Raw genomic sequence first — 17397 nt, forward strand, 5'->3', positions numbered from 1 at the left:
AAATTTGTATTCTTTTTTTTGGGCTTGCAACCTGACACTATATCTCTATCTGTGATATTTGAGCCTTGTGACTATTGGGTCTTCTTATTCGTCCTGGCGTTAGTTCCAGTATCACCTTCAGGTCACTGACGAGATGAGCCCATGGTGCGATGTCTGACTATTATCCAGAATTAACGACGACTGGTTTGTACTAGGTGTGACTATTGAACCATGTACTCCGTAAAGGTTAAATTTAGTTAAGGGTAAATAATATCAAAGAAATATGGGATAATATCTGCATAATAATCATTGATTTTCCATGAACTAAGCACAAATAGGTATACAAATACATAGTCATAGATTTCTTTTGTACCTACAATGCCTGCATTCAGTGCATTCACGGCCTGGATTTGCCCAGAACAATAGAAACAGTGTCCAATGTCCATACTGTCTATTGAAGGAGTCTGCTGAATGAATGCTTATCTGTGGTACGTTATGCATGTGTTTTGGATGTTTTTTTGACCTATTTAACTTTAATTGGAATATCATATGAGTGTTTATGTGTTGTGAAAATAAGTATGTATAAAAAATAGTATAAACTAAGCCTACTTGTACCGCAGTAAAAATGACTGTCTGGATCGAGAAAAGAGTAAAACTTTTAAATCTGACTAGCTGTTGTACGCAACTTTGTCTGCCTTAAATATTTATGAATTTTACCTTATAATGTTATTCTAATGTCTAAGCCATATTATTGCGAACATGACAAAGCCGTTCAGAAGTTTTTGTGTAAAAGAATAACAAACACACATCCTCACCTTCTTACAATTGAATTACTTGAATTTGAATCCTTTCCGGCAAAATCCTCTTTTAGTGCCTACCCAGACCACATACAGAACCGTTCTACATACATATATGTGTAATTTCAAATCCTTAGACCAAGCGGTTTGGGTTGTATGTACGTTTGTGCAATTAATCAGTAAGCATCTTTTTTTATCTAAATAATAATTTAAAGAAAACATCAATATAAATTCTTTCTTTTTTTGTATTTAGAAAGAATTTATATTGATGTTTTCTTGATTTTCCACTCCATCTCTTTCCCATGAATGTCGTAAAAGGCGACTAAGGGATAGGCTTGCAAACTTGGGATTCTTTTTCAGGCGATGGGCTAGCAACCTGTCACTATTTGAATCTCAATTCTATCATTAAGCCAAATAGCTGAACGTGGCCATTCAGTCTTTTCAAGACTGTTGGCTCTGTCTACCCCGCAAGGGATATAGACGTGACCATATGTATGTATGTATCAATATAAACTTGGGATTCTTCTTTAAGGCGATGGGTTGGCAACCTGTCACTACTTAAATCTCATTATATTATCACTTAGCCATAAAGCTGATCGTGGCCTATCAGTCTTTTCAAGACTTTTGGTTCTGTCTACCCCGCATATAGATGTGATTATATTTATGAATATCGATATAGCTGCTGTATTATTGAAATACCCGGAGATGTGTATTGTATGTATACTTTATGATTTTAAAATGTTACGATCCTGTCCATAATGTATATCTAATACCTCTAAACACATGTATAATCTATCGCAGACAACCTCCAATAGGCTGTTATTCACGAGGCGCCGTCAATGGGCACTGGGGCTATTGTTCTGGCCAAATCTATACCGTGAACAGACTGTATGCGGGTGCTGAGCGAACAAAGAAGTGTTCGATTATGCTAAGGTTGAAGCATATGATTGGTTGAATACCATTTTTTATTACAATGTACTGAAATCCTACAGTAATTTTACAATAGGCATTACCTTGTAGGCGATGGGCTAGCAACCTGTCGCTATCTCAATTCTATAAGTAAGCGATACAGTTGAAGGTAATAATAGGAAGCTTAAGTATCTGAAGGGTAGACAGAGCCAACAGTCTTGAAAAGACCAAAAGGCTGCGTTCAGCTGTATATTGGAATTTTAATTCAAATAGTGACAGATAGCTAGCCCATCGCCTACGATGAATCCCAAGTTTTTAGCCTTTTAGCCTTTCTTAGTCGCCTTTTACGACATCCATGGGAAAGAGATCGAGTGGTCCTTTTTATCGATTGTTGAATTACATTGGGAACTACACGGCACATTTTAATAGTTGTTTGGATTAAAAAGTGAACACAAACCCAAATTACATTGACCTACATTCGATCCCGTGTACTAAAGCGTGAATAAACTGCATAAACTAGTAGTGATTCGTCACTGACAGAAAAATGCAAATTCCGAATTAAACCAAGAAAATGTTATATTTTATTCATCCACTGCTATTGAGTTCTTCGCGAAATTGTTTTGCTTTTCAGCTTACTCTCTTGAAAACTTTGGGTTAAAATTTCTATGCTTGAGTGTGAAAATATGATGTTCATCCTTTGCTCTTTCTTACTTCATGACGTACCCCTAACATTTATCATTGACTAGCTTTTACCTGCAGCTTCGCCCGCATTACTTTAGCGCCACCTACAATAGAACTTACAGATTTTCGCAAATTCTAAGGCAAGTTTAGGTTTTACAGGGAATTATTTATACGCGTAATTACAAGAAGATTTGTTTAGTAGATCACGCTTGAAGAGGTAACAAACAAACAAAATTACTATTTTAAAATACTATAGGAAAAAACGCGCACGTAACGCATCTTTATTTTTATCTCGGGATGTATCGAACCATATTACCAGTTGCCTGATGAAGAATCCCACATTTTAAAGAGCTTAACGTTTATAATCTCCGCGAAATCTTCAAACAAAACCAATAAAAATATCAACAAAAATTTTTGAATCCTATTTTACATATCCAAATGACGTGATTGAAAATATCAATTTTCCGTACATGTAATAAATAAACTATCAGTAGGTAGATCTCATTGTTCAAGTCTATAATAGGATGAAGCTTATTGTACTACAAATGTAATGTTTCTGACTAACGTTGTAGGGGCTTCCATGTCACGCAAAGTGCTTTCATAATATTTAATGTACTATTTGGCTTTGATTGTTTTAGTATTGGTATGTTTTTTTATTATTATAATAACAAGAGAAACAGTTACTTTTGTCTAAATATAAAATATGCTATTAAGCCTTTACTTTTCAACAATTTCGATGTTTGTGTAAAACAAGTTACAATACAATATTACCCTAAAATACTTGTTATTTAAGATAAGGCTCATCACAAAAAAAATGATAAGCGATGGGCTAGCGGCTGTTACTATTTTATTTACTATTCGGTCATAAAACCCCATAGCTCTCATAGATCTCGGCATCAAGATGTGCACAACTCCAGACCAAACCAAAAGTGTAAAGACTCATTTTTTCCTACACATTTAAAAGTTACATTTCAAATCTCCTCTTAATGACCTCACATCGGCCGAACAACCAAAGTTGGCTTAGAATTGATTATAGAACAAAGCAAATTAATCCCAAGAAGGGCTACTGAACCCTATCTAACAAGGGAATAACAAATCATGCGGCCAAATCTACACATAATAGACGCAGCAACTACGAACATGCTGACTCAGTATCCTCATCTTAGCCATTAATCATGAACGTCGGTCACCCTATTATTAGGGCGCCGAACGCTTTTAAATATCTGCGTTGTACCATATAAACCTTTGTTAGTTTTAGTGTGGGATGATGAGGTATTAAAAGTGCTGGTTTTGGAATTCAATGTATGGTTGAACCGAAACAGCAGTTGGTTCTTTGAAAAAAAAAAGTTTGAAAGTTATTTTAATAAACTTCTTTTATTTCAGAGTTCAGTTATTGTGTAGGCCCTGGAATGTTCTTTGCTTAGAATCTTTGTAAGTTTTGGTGAGAGATAAGACGGTTTCTAAGGTGCCGCCCCGGTAGTATGGCGACATTAAAAAGTTTGACTTGAGTTAGAATCGCTCCATTTACATAAAATTAGATAAACATGGAATGCACACCAACATACTATGATTTGCTGAGTAAAAGTATTAAAAATACAGAATAATTAACTTAAAATCGACTGTACTGATTTCAATAAAGCCTGAAAACAAAGTACGAAAGCAGAAAATGTATTCGTTGAACAAGGTTTCCGTGCAAATAGCTTCCGAACAAAAAGTAGTGAATGCAATCCTGTTTCGATGCATTATCAGGGTGGAACTCAATGCAATTCGCGATCGAACTTAATATTGTTGATTTTATAGTAGTTGTTCGCCGCGAAATTAGAACTTACAAAACTGTGAAGGGAAAAGTTTTTAAACTTGGGAATCCCTGTCATATTATTGAGATAATTTGACAATTAAAAATTTAATTCAAAGAAAATATCAAATATAATTTAGTAAGTACGAGCAACGTGATATAAATATGTTGCAGAAATCTAATATGGAACCCTAATATGTGCTACGAACGAGCTACGACTTTGCTACGAATAGTCGAAGGTCGTAGCTCGAAGCGTAGAGGGTCTGTATCTACTCAAAAAGTATTTTCATATATTCTCTGGAATGATTTGGAGTACAATGTGCAAAGTTTCAAAGAGAGAATATCTGTGATTTGATTGTAACGTGATAGTCGTATGTGTAATCTCTCCAATTTGTTGTGTTCAGATTCTCGCCTCTAAACCAAAATGGTCTCAGGTTTGATTCATGGTCAGATCGTGATGGAGAAGAACTTATTGGACTGGGTCTTGGATGTTTATCTATTTATGTATCTTTTTGAAAATATGGTGTTGTAGAGTTATTATCCCAGTTAATACAAATCTTAAACTTACTTTGGGGTTAACATAACAGTGTATTTGCCGCGTAAATATTTTTTATTTACTTGAAAGCAAAAGTGCGTTGTATAAAATTTTTGACATACTGGTTACATTAACTTATTGACCCCAAAGCACTTGTTTACCAAAGATTTAAGAAGAAGTTATCTAAGGTACATTAAGGTATATATTACAATAATTGCAACCTTGCCTGTCTGCAACAGTCTGCAAGTTCCACATAGCCCGGTAGGTTTGAGAGCGACAGCTTATCTTTGTTAACGACAGCTCAAATTGTATGCTAATACCTGTGAAATTACCTGGATGTCTGCATTCGGCATTAGTCTATTGATTGAAAATACATAATAGTTGAGTACGAGGTGAAAAGATTTATTTTGTACATTCATTTTTACACATATATATTATGAATGATTGATAAACAAATTAATAAAATATTACACGGAAAAAATGACACAGATTGAGTAAGCCTCGATGTAAGTTCGAAGCTTGTTTTACGAGATACTAACTCAACGATACTTTATTTTATAATACTCATAAAGATAAATCCAAGACCCAGGCCGATCAGAAAAACCTCGTTTCTCATCATGACCTGACCGGGATTTGAACCTGGGACCTCCGGAATCACAGAAAAGCGCACAACCGCCACAGAGGTTATTAAGCAGCTTTAGCTCGCGTGTAATATGATGTTTTTTATAACAGTTTCTGAATATTGAGTTTTAGCAACGCTGAGTTAGACTCCAACGATTGTCCCACAAACACACAAAGATGATCTATCGGGCAAAGCAATGCCAAGCACTTATATGGTGCGGCTGTCGAGATAACAACATGTTGATTGACTCCTTCTTGGACTACAAAACGAGGAGTACGTGAGAATGTTATGCTAGTGTAGTTTACTTTATTGAATACATTGATAATGTTAAAGTAACAGTTATTTTGTTACTAATGTGTTAATATCTCTTCAGAAGCCTGACTCATGACAAAAAGACCATAACTTGGTGGGGGAACTGTAGACTATTGATTCTGTCTTAAAAATTGGGCTTCAGCGGGGCCCATTATCTAGACATGCTTTATTAGATTTCATCCATAGTAAATAATAGTTGGGGTGTATAAATATATCATTTTCTAGCGGAAATATACCCTTCTCTAAAGACGATTCAATAATAATTATGCAATTGAGATATAGATTATTAATTTACTGGTAAACTGTTGGTTCTGTCTATCCCGTAGGAGTTAAAAACGCGATACTTATATATCTGTATAATTATAGCGGAATATGTTAATATATTGGTATTAAATTATTTGTATAAATATGTATAATTATATTATTGTTAATTATAAACTAATAATAATATACATATCTACAATTACAAGGAATAAAAATTACACATAAATGGTAATCGAGTGATCTGTCAACGAAAATTAGAAATTGCACCGATATTGGCAGTTTAATGGATATGCCATTCGTCATATTTCTATTGGCGCACTGATTTATAGGATTTATACCAGTTTCATGGATTGCGTTTGTTTACGAGCCATAAAGTGTAAAATTAATGCGATTTGAAGCTAGTGATATATGAACTTTTAGATGAACGTAATGGGTGCAATACAAGGCTACTTATCAAGCAAACTAAAACTGTTGTTTATTTTGTTTCAAAACATCTTTATAACCCTATGTTATCTCTTTCTTTCTATAACTTCTATAAGACATAGCCTTCTAATACTTATATTCATCGAAATAATTAACGCTTTTAAAACTCACAAAGGGTTAAAAGTATTAAATGACAAAGTGGGAAAAAAAATTATTAGCCTACTTATATCCAGTTTTCTCGTATTCATGAGAATTTAAAAAAGGAACCTACATTTGACTAAGGATAGTTAACTGTATTCACACAAAATTTTAACTGTACTCACACCTTTTTTTTTTTTTTTCAAAAACCGCCAAGCGGTTTTGCTGTGATAGCGCAACTGATGACATATAACAAACAAACTGACACATAAATCAATGATATAAGTATGCATAAGTAAAAAAAGGTACCTGTATATAGGTTTTCCTCCGGTGGCCTTCCCGGCGCGGAACCAGAGCACCATGTAGACGCGATCCTCGTTAGTGTCGGGGGTGACGTCACACGGCAACGACGCCATGCGACCCAGCACCGCGTCCACATCCACTGTTGACACTGAAACAATGTCAATAGGTTTTTTGTTATAAGTATTTTTTTTATATTTAGAAGACTAGACTACGCTCACAGCTCCGCTCACGTAAAACGAAAAATCCCGTAATACGAATATCGATAAATGCTCTTTTAGTCTACCTTTATGTACTGCCATGTGTACCATGTAGATTTTTTATATGGTTTACAACATATAAAGAATATGTATGTTGTAAACCATATAAAAAATCTACATGGTAAATCTCAAATCTAAACCCATCAGTCAATCTGTCATTTTCTCTTTTAAATTAAGATATGATTCCTAATCGACTGTCATATTTTGAGGGAAAACATCGTGAGGATATAACCATGATCTAATATGACAGGTCCAAAGGTTATAGTGCTCAGACCGCAGTATGAAAACTACTGAAAGGTTTTCAATGAAACTTTATACATCATCAGTATCAAGTTACCCAATTTTACTGAGTAATTTGTATACCATTGTAAATGGCGAATGCTTAATAAAATTTTGAATTTTACTATTTTAAATATCCCAAACTCTATAGCACATACATATATAGAGTTTCGGGTAGGGTTAGCGGTTCGGGTATATAACATTTCAGAGTAATAACTCTTCAGGCTACAATTTACACGCAAACAAAGTCGCGAGCGGAGCTAAGGTAAACAATATTAAAGAAATAAGTCACAATTCTAAAAAAACCCAAATTAAAGTGACGCAAGAAAGAAGGCCATATGAGTAAAAGTAAACGTCATAAATATTTCTATTTTTAAAACAACGCTGAAATAGAACACTCAGACTTTGCCTTACACCAGAGAAAACACCGCAATGAAATTATTTTTGAAATACGAAAAAGTAATGTTATTTATAGAGCCTTTGTCTACCGTAACTTTCATCTCGCGCATGCGGTGACACATGTGACATTTCCTTGTCATAGCCCGATCATATAGCTTACATTATACATATTATGAACACGTCTCTTCCCCGGAGGGATGGATAGAGACACGTCTTTCTTCTTGTGTGACTTGGCCTTTCAAACGTCCCTGATTTGATCAAGGTTTCGTTCGTTTAGGCCTTCCCGTTCCGCACCTTTTTGCCTGCAAACTTCTTTTCCTATATACACATTTATTAATCTTTTAACGCAGGATTGTCAGTTAAAGGAACTCTTGAGGTGATCTATCGAACGTCCCCGATTTGATCTATATATTCCCTTGCCGTCGCATACATTGAACCTGAATAAATTGGTTCTAGAATCCTTAACCATATAATTAGTTTGTTAAACTTGTGTAGTAACTACATTGTAAAGGTTGTAATACGAGTACTATCTTGTAAAGCAGACTGCTAATTTTCACTCTATCCGATAAATTGTTGACACAACACATTAGTGTTATGCGCAAGAAGTAAAAGTATACATATAGCTTTGCAAAGCTTTTTAAGTTGAAATGGAAAAAGAAATGATTAATTTCATACATAAATTTTATGGTAAATCATATTTATGTAAGAAAGTAATGCATTAAGTGTAAAAGATAGAACTAAAATAAAAATAAAAGAATGTTAAATCTTTATTGAATTAACGAATTAACTTTTATAAAAAAAATACTGGTAAAATAAGAACAAAACGGAGGTTCTAATTGAAATGTTCAAACACTTTCAAGTTGAAAGAAAATAAATGTTATTTTACGCTAATTTTATTGGAAGGCGTTTATTTATTATTTCGCTCACTTTACACTTTTAGTTCAAGAATTCAAATAATTCAAACTCCATTTGAAGTGAAATGTACAAAGCATTTGATATTAAGCATTTCCAACAAATCGTTTTTATATAATGTTTAAATGAAAGATACAAAATCTTGTCGCTTACCATCAGACAACTTGCCATAAATTAATTTTCATAAATATTTAATTAGTTTCGGTTTAAATTCTCTCTTAATATATTATATATCTCTCTCTATCTACAATAATTATGTTTGTAAAATCTAAAGTTGTTATGCCTGGGTGCATCACGTCATTTCTGCGTGTATCCAATTGCATAAAATGTTAATATCTTTGTTGTCTCACGGAATATTGATAAAAAGTCTCCTGACAAAAAAGATATATAATAATAAAAAACATCAAGAATATCAAAGTGCACAATTCTGTAACTGAATAACACGGTTATGATTTTCAGCCTGTTTTCCTTAGGCGATAAAGGGAGTATGAATAAAAATAGGCGTAATATGAAAACGTTTCGTTTCCTTCACAGCAAGGAATAATCCTCTTTTCTTTACGGGGGAAACTGTCACCGCGTTGAGGGCAAGTAATGTGTATCATCAGTCATACTTAGGAAGAATTTTCAATTTACTCCCGTAGAGTCCCGTAGACTGTAATAAAGATGGATTGCTGTCTCGATGCCATTCGGCTATCAATTTGCTATGATACAGTCAGTGTTAATTTTTCATTTAATATGATGGTAATATGATCAGATCAATCTGATCAAAATTACGCTGTTAATTAACGTAAATTTAGTCATCTTAAATTATGTAACAGGTTAACGTTTATGAATTGTAAAAGGCTCAGGCGAGGACATATTGAGATAACAGATTAATTTATTGCTATTCCGTTATTGATTGACTGACTGACAGATTAAATCGCTGGGCCTAGAGACCTAAAGAGAGAGTGAATTAATAGAGGATTTCCCGAAATTCGCGCGGGAATGGCGATTTCGTTAGACGCGAGAGTCGTCTAGTAATAATATATGGAGGACAGCAATGTAAGCTAAGTACAATCATTTCGTGCCATACATTCGCTTAACTTTCCGTGTGAAAAGGGCAATGAAAGTAAAAGCGAAACAAAATCCAGCGCAGTATAGTCACGACACAAAACGCCTACTCGCATTAAGATAAGGGAAAAATGAAATTCTAAATCGGGCCCGCCTTTATTTCGATGTCACCGCGTTTCTTTTATATTCATAGGAAATATTTAATTTTCTTTTCTACTCCAACGTTTCGTCAAATTAATTTGAGGTACGGAAGATTAACTTATGTATCATTAGCAATGGTCAAAATTTTCTCAGCCATTTGCTTGGGGTTTTTTGTACCTATTTATTTGTTAAATTCTATGTATGATGAGTTTCTGAAAACAATATATAAGAGATCCACGATATCTTGGTATTTCGGATATATGAACTATATCAGAAATGTAGGTATGAATTTTTTTAGGGATGAAAAAAGGCAAGTTAGGTTGTGATACAGATTAAAAAAAATATATTTAAGAAAAAACCTAATGTAAAAATAAAAATATGGCGAAAAAAATACCTGAAAGAATTAATTTACAATACAATTTTGACGTCTTATGTCACGCATAAATCGGAAATATAAATAATATTAGATTGAGGGTTCCCTGTAATAGCGGCCTACTTGCCGAAATTTGAGGGCCACGAAACTGTCGACACGATAGTGTTAATAAATATACCCTGGTATTAACGTGCATTTATATTTCAACTTCCGGCTTTAGCCTCTTTGGAAAACTCTTGAGAGCTGAAGTTCTCTACATTGAAAAGCCCAGTATGAACATAGGACCACGATTGTAGAATAAGAGTCATTGGTGCATGGCTGGGGTAGGATTTTAACTAGTGTTTTATTAAAAAACTGATCAACATAACCGCTCGAACATTAACGCTCTAATAAAAATAAACACACTTCATCTAGGCCACTCGAAAACAATGATCCAATATACGTATAAATTCGTATTCCCTTACAAAAATTACGGAGTTCAGATGAGAGTATTTTAGTGTAAAAACCTGACTTACTCAAACAAGGATAATAGTAAAAGACTTCATAACCTTCATTTTCGCCGTGTCATAGAAGAAGACATTTCATAGTAGAATAAAAATAGTAATGAAAAAAAAGATAATTACCCCAGTTGCTGGTTTCATGGCCTAATGCTAAGATTGTGTCGTGTCGCCGACTACTAACGAACACACCACTCATTATATAGCCGAATATGGTGAATAGTGACCGCGCGTCACGGCATACGACCGTGGGTCGCTGTAATTGTCTACGTGAGGTAATTTACTAAGTCCGGCTTAATTATTAGTAAGAAAATGTCAATAGCAAAGCTATATCATTGATTTCAGAAAGACTTTTTATCAAGCCATCATCGAAAAGTAACTTTGGTAGCGAAGGCGTAACGAAGATGTAAATATATTGTATACATATCGCTTACTGTACAACTAAACGTTTTTACCTATCTTTTTTACATTAGATCAATAACGGATTCAATTTTCGATGCCAATATTATATTTTCTAAATTTATAGGCGATTCACTGTTTTGAATTAGTAGAGTAGCCAAATACCTGCTTTAAGCATACAAGTACTCTAGCTCTATCTGAACTGAACTAATTACCTATATGTAAGGCTTCGCAAAAAGGGTTAGTATTTCATGTGCCCTATGTGTTTATGTGAGTTATTTAATTTAGTCTACATCAGTCGGATTAAATTACATACATACAAACATATATATATGCAAGGTAGACAGAACCAACAGTCCTAAAAAGACTGACAGGCCACGTTCAGCTGCTTGGCTCACTCATAGAATTGAGATTCAAATAGTGACAGGTTGCTAGCCTGTCGCCTAAAAGCTTATAAACTTGGGATTAAATTACAACACGGTTATACATGTTTTGATCGTGAACAATCAACCTCCCCAGAGAAATATCATTCAACCTCAATGTTTAATGTTTTGTTAACGTTCGCAATGAGTTCCCGACCGCTGGTATGCCTCACTCAGTCACCAATCACAGTTTTATGGAGTGCTGTGGTCGGGAATGGTGCGTCCGGTCATTCAAACTGTGCAATTGATCGGTGGCTTTATTCGTACTATGCTGAAAATATAATAGAATTTGTGTTACATTGAAATTTGGATTATAAACTTAGGATATTTTCTTGGGCCAGCTATTTTTTATTATGTGAATCTCTCCATCATAAAGCCATGCAGCTAAACGTGACTTTTCAGTTTTTGAGAGACTTTTGGCTCTGTCTATCCTGTAAGGGATGAAGACTTGATTTTAAGGAATTAAAGTATAACATTGACGTTTTCGATAAAAAAAGCTTTTGTCTTCTTACTAAGTATATGAAATGTTTGGGATTTAAAATAATCATTCATAATAACCATCATGTAATCTTACTTATATTCCACTTCATCCCGCAAACATCAATCCATCAAAGTATTATTTCCATCGGTACCTTCATTCACTGGGAGGTTTTAAGGACACTAAAAAGGCGCTAAAACGACGGACGGAAGCTAAGGAAAGCTCTTACGCTTTTCGTTCTCTCAATATATCATATTTTTTCCCTAACTCTGAAGATATACGGGCTGCGGTTCCGCGCGTGACAGCACTGCCGGGGTAATATTAATAAAATTATTTTGGAGACACGTCTTGAGTTGACCTACTTGATGTGTTCCCTTTGGACCTTGTTTTTGACGTATGGGTCGAACAAATGAGTAAGCGTTAATGATAAAATATGGTTTCATGGCATAATTTGTGATATGGTAACATAAAACGTTTTACATAGAAAAAGAAACTAGATTAAGTCAGACTTAGCCCCGGAATCGCGCATCTAATTTCATGGTCAAGACGTTGCGTTTTGATGAAATTTGTATTACTTAGATTATTATTAGCCGAAGCGAAACACAGGTTTTTTCTTCTTTAAATCAACGAGCAAAACCCGGGTAAAAGCTAATAAATATAGAATGTGATTTGCTTCATTTAAAAAAACAGTAACAGTTATTGGTTTAATTTAAATTTTTTACATAAAACAATATCGTTTAAGACCAGACTAGACCACCATAATATCTACCAAAAGTAAAATATACCATATAATGGGATATAATACTCAGCTGGAACTAACCATATCCAACTGCATAAACTAGGGCCAACTAGTTTGAACCGCTATTAAACTTTTTATATAAAAGTGTATGTGAGCTAGTTTCATGATTAAATTTATTTATCATTTGGAAACAAAAACCATACATAAAATTGTTTTTCTTGATTTAAATGCAACAGTAAAATCAGTATAATTAAACCAATCAAGCAATACAAAGTAATATAGATATTTTTTTAGGGCTTCATGTTTTATTGTCATTCAGACAATAAAATGAGAAAAATCTGCAAATCGAGGGAGTAATTCTCGAAATTCCCACTGGAACGAACGGGAAATATACGGAGATTTAAGTTTACGCTTTCATTTGCAGGAAAAAGCTAGTATACATATTATGCTAGTAATGTGAATCGAGAAAAAAATGGCGAAACCTCAACTAACGAGCAATTCGATAGTATGTGTGAATTCGCAGGTGATATCCAAATAGTTGCTCAAATTTACTAAGCATGTATTTCTGAAACTCAACACAAATTATAAATAGATTAGAAGTAAAGCTCTGTTATTACTTATGTAATTTTAACAGGTAAGTCAAGCCTTGCGGTAACCTGCAGTATACAAAGTAAAAAAGGACACGTCAAAAAGCATCGCAAGCATCGTCATCAATTGAGTTCAAATTACATATATTAGACATTCGTATAGTGAATGTTATTAAAAAACGACGTCTCCATTCGAGTCAAACTGAATAATGATATTTATTTACTTATAAGCAACAATTTACTGACGACTTAGGTAAAGATGGTGCATATTAATTTTATATACGTGTTAAAACGATGAAGTATGTTGCATTATTTCTATGTCGTAAGTGTTTTGTGCCGTGGCTATGGTATGATTTATTGCTGACGGGTTGTTTACCTGGGCTTAATTAACTCGAAGTGATTATGGCTTTATCATGCTGCCTAATACGTTTTATTGGCGGGCGTATTACTTTAATTAGGTGTGTATCTTGTTTTAATGAAAGTCACTAATTATAGGTATTATAAGGCTCTTTACAAAATATAAATAATTGTACCAATATCATCAACTTTCTCCTGGTGCAATCTTGATTAAATCCCCACTGCTATATAGATAACCCATGAGCCATGACCATGACCTTGGATTGGGGAAGTTATATTTTTACATGAAGCGACTCCTGTATTTCCTGCGTAACCTTATCCCATCCCACCCATATTGGGTCATGGTAAAAACTACGCTACACTAGATGGATGTTATGCATATTCATTAAGTCACCTTTTACGATATCCAATTGAAAGAGTGGTTCTATTGTGAATTACTGGAAATCACGCGGAACAAACCTTTACCCAGATACTATTTATAAGAAAAAATGAGTAGCCCAAAAAAGAAGTATATTACAGAAACAATTTGTGCTAAGGCTTCCGGGTCAATCAGCCATAAGATAGCTTATGTGCCAGAAGGAAAATGGACAAGGAAATAACTTAGTGTAGGTATTTTGTTTTGTGAAAGATATTTATTATCATGTAACAATGTAACAAGAGCCTTTATTTGTATTAGGTTGTCGGTTCTTGTTGAAATATGAGAAGGCACCTACCCACGTTATTTATAGTGCCTTTTTAGCCAACTTGGAAATAAGAGTATCTCTATTCTTTTGTTATGTTTCAAACTACCCGCCCCGGATTCACACGGGTAACATTCATAGAATGCCTCAGAAAACCCTCTTTCCAATATATCTAACAGGAACAAAATCCGTCCACATATTTCTGAGATAAACATATAAATTATGAAAAAAAAAATGTGATGGTGACTTGCACTTGGCCGCAGCTAAAATTGCATCAACCACATTTTTTATTTCTTTATGCTTAAAAAATATACCTCGTAAGGGACAAACATGATAAATTTTAATTGTTCATAGTTTCAACTTTATACTGATTCAGTTACTCTAAACTTTTCTTGGTTTGGTACATGATTATTTTTAATTCTTCACAGTCATCCTTAAGCATCATAATGAGGTTGTTTTACACTAGACCTAGCCTATGGCTTCACTCTCATGATAAAATACAGAAAAAATAATAGCCCATGTTACCTTTGAGAGGTAGTATAACGTCAATGTAGTTCAAATTTTTATATTATTAGCACAGAATTTTAATAGATACTGTGGGGAGAGGCTGGTGTACTGAGATACAGGCTCTGCTTAGTTCAATCATTCGTCTCTCACAATCGTTCTTATAACCCTTTTCATAGCAAATAAAGTAATATTTAGATTTTGGAGAGCAATAAATATATTGTTTTTATAATACACAATGCCAATATATAATCAGTTAGAGGTAACAGATAAAGGATTGAGCGATCATTTTATCACTGAACGAAAAGACCCTTTCATTACCTTACGCTCAAGTCAATGCCCTTTCCCTTTTATTACAACAGCTCCCCTTACAGCGGTGATGTGTACTCAGTCATCACCGTTTCCAATTACATCAAAATTTCATTTATTCATCACGTATACGATAGCCAAAATGCTCTTTCTCGTTCCACGCTCTTTGATTAGATTTGGTACTGAACAAACCATCCATCCCGTCGCCACAAAATCATAAAATATCGAAAGTACGTAAGTGACACTCCATTGTACATTTTATATGAACTCATATGATAAATAATTAGCTGCACAACAGGATTCCGCTCCCGTGGAAATTTATAATATAAAATAAAAAGTTACTCCAGGTTTTATTCAACACGTGTACAAAATTTCATAATAATGCGTGCAGTAAAATTTGCGTGAAAGAGTAATAAAAACACGAGAACAACTTAAATTTCTTTTGAGAGCATCGGTTTACACTTAGGGCGGGCCTCGATACCCGATGTCAAGTGGAAGAGAATTTATATTAAGTACATATATTCATAAATATATAGCTTCTTTATACTTAAGAGATAGATAAAGCCAACAGTCTCTCCTAAGTTTATATGAGTTTCTTATTGAATTTTTAATCTGCTTGAAATGAGCTAGCACACGCTTTGTTTTCTGTTCCGTTACCGTCTGGTAACGGAATATAGTAGAAGGTATGCATTTTAACTTCCTAAGCGTCTTTTTTATTCAAGTTTTATTCATATCTATTAATATACATATTTGTTTGCTATTATTTGTAATAGAATTTCAATCAGAGAGAATCGTAATAGATTTAGAGCCCGCGAATTCATTTTTAGGAGTAAAATTGAATAACTTGAAAAAGCCATTTATGTCTCGACGATTCACTGAAATTGCCAAAACGTTATTTTGTCGGCTATATGCTATTTAAGTACCGTTTCCACGAATGACCCATAGTTTAAAACATACAGAAATACAAATAAACTTATATGCAAATTTTATGCTTGCCAAATATACACAGAGTTAATTAAAATAATTGCATATTTAAAAACATATGTAGTAATAGCAACCCATCTCAATGATTTTATTTTTGTATAGTCTGTTTATACAGGTTAGTTTTTGAAATGTCTGATACATAGAATTTTTAAAGTACAATCTAACTATTATCAAAAAATAAGTCACAGTAACGTCTTTGACATACACCTTTGATAGCATTAAAGTGATGTTTTTTAAATGCATTGTGGGAAGTTTCTACTTCTTTTCACATAATCTAGTCATGATCACGCCTTTCTGAAGAGGAAATAAAGGTGCAGTCTCTCCTTTTCTTAGGAAGACACTACTTCTTTCCACGATCATTGAACATAACTTTTGTTTCATTTACAATCATTAATCTTTTTAAGTAAGATCATCGGTGATCAGAAAATCACTGATTTGATAGAATTTCGCCCGTCTAGGTCATCAGCATACAACTTAGACTTCCTTTTACTCTTACCTTATTATCTGCTATGATACCTATTAAGTTTTTATGATCGGCTACCTATCTTTCTATGCACTTTATATTCTTTGACAAAAACGCATTGGAGCCACATATCTCTCGTTCTGCTCATTCGTTCCGCTGTCCAGAAATTTTCGCAATAAAATTAATCGTTCCAATAAAATTGAAGCGAATAGAACTACCCATGCATGAACACTTTTTAATTGGGTCCCTCTTTTTGTTCCTTTTGTAGGCATTCGAATGAATAATCTGGCTTGATCGTTTCCGGTTTCTAGTTTCTGCATATTAAAAGATATGGGACAAAGATATTTACTTTTGCACATGTGTGCGGATACTTTTTAGGCATGAAAATTTAAATTGGAGGTCCGAGTACAATTCCTTGAAGAAAACCATATTAAGCGTTAATATAGCAGCCCGTAAAGTGACTTACGGAGTCACGTATCACCACAGCATAGAAATTCTTACTATAATATTAACCCGGCAAAGAAAGAAGACTCTTTTAATGAAATATTTGGTAAGCAAAGATACATACATAAATCACGCCTCATATAAATAACGGGGTGGGCAGTGCTACATATTTCTACATGCCACGATCCCTCCATACTTCTTTTATTTCATCCACATTCATAACTCTCTTCAAGCAATCTCGTCGGTTTCGGATAAGATGATCATGAAAGCTTTTCCCATTCATATTTTATAGTATGAAAAGATAATTATAAATATTACGTGCTTGCACCCTGCGTAAAATATTGTTGTTAATAGAGGAAAGACAA

At 34.0% G+C, this 17397-nt stretch overlaps 1 protein-coding gene across 1 annotated transcript in view; it reads right to left on the reverse strand.

Moving 5' to 3' along the window:
- Positions 1-17397, reverse strand: part of LOC106136174 (hemicentin-1) — a 66788-nt gene that overhangs the window by 48234 nt on the left and 1157 nt on the right. Inside the window, exon 2 of the mRNA XM_013336636.2 lies at positions 6765-6906. Within this exon, the coding sequence (XP_013192090.2) occupies positions 6765-6906 (142 nt within the window). The remainder of the gene's footprint in view (positions 1-6764; positions 6907-17397) is intronic.

The sequence above is a fragment of the Amyelois transitella genome, chromosome 18 (genome assembly GCF_032362555.1).
Source record: "Amyelois transitella isolate CPQ chromosome 18, ilAmyTran1.1, whole genome shotgun sequence".
NCBI classification, from domain to species: Eukaryota; Metazoa; Arthropoda; class Insecta; order Lepidoptera; family Pyralidae; genus Amyelois; species Amyelois transitella.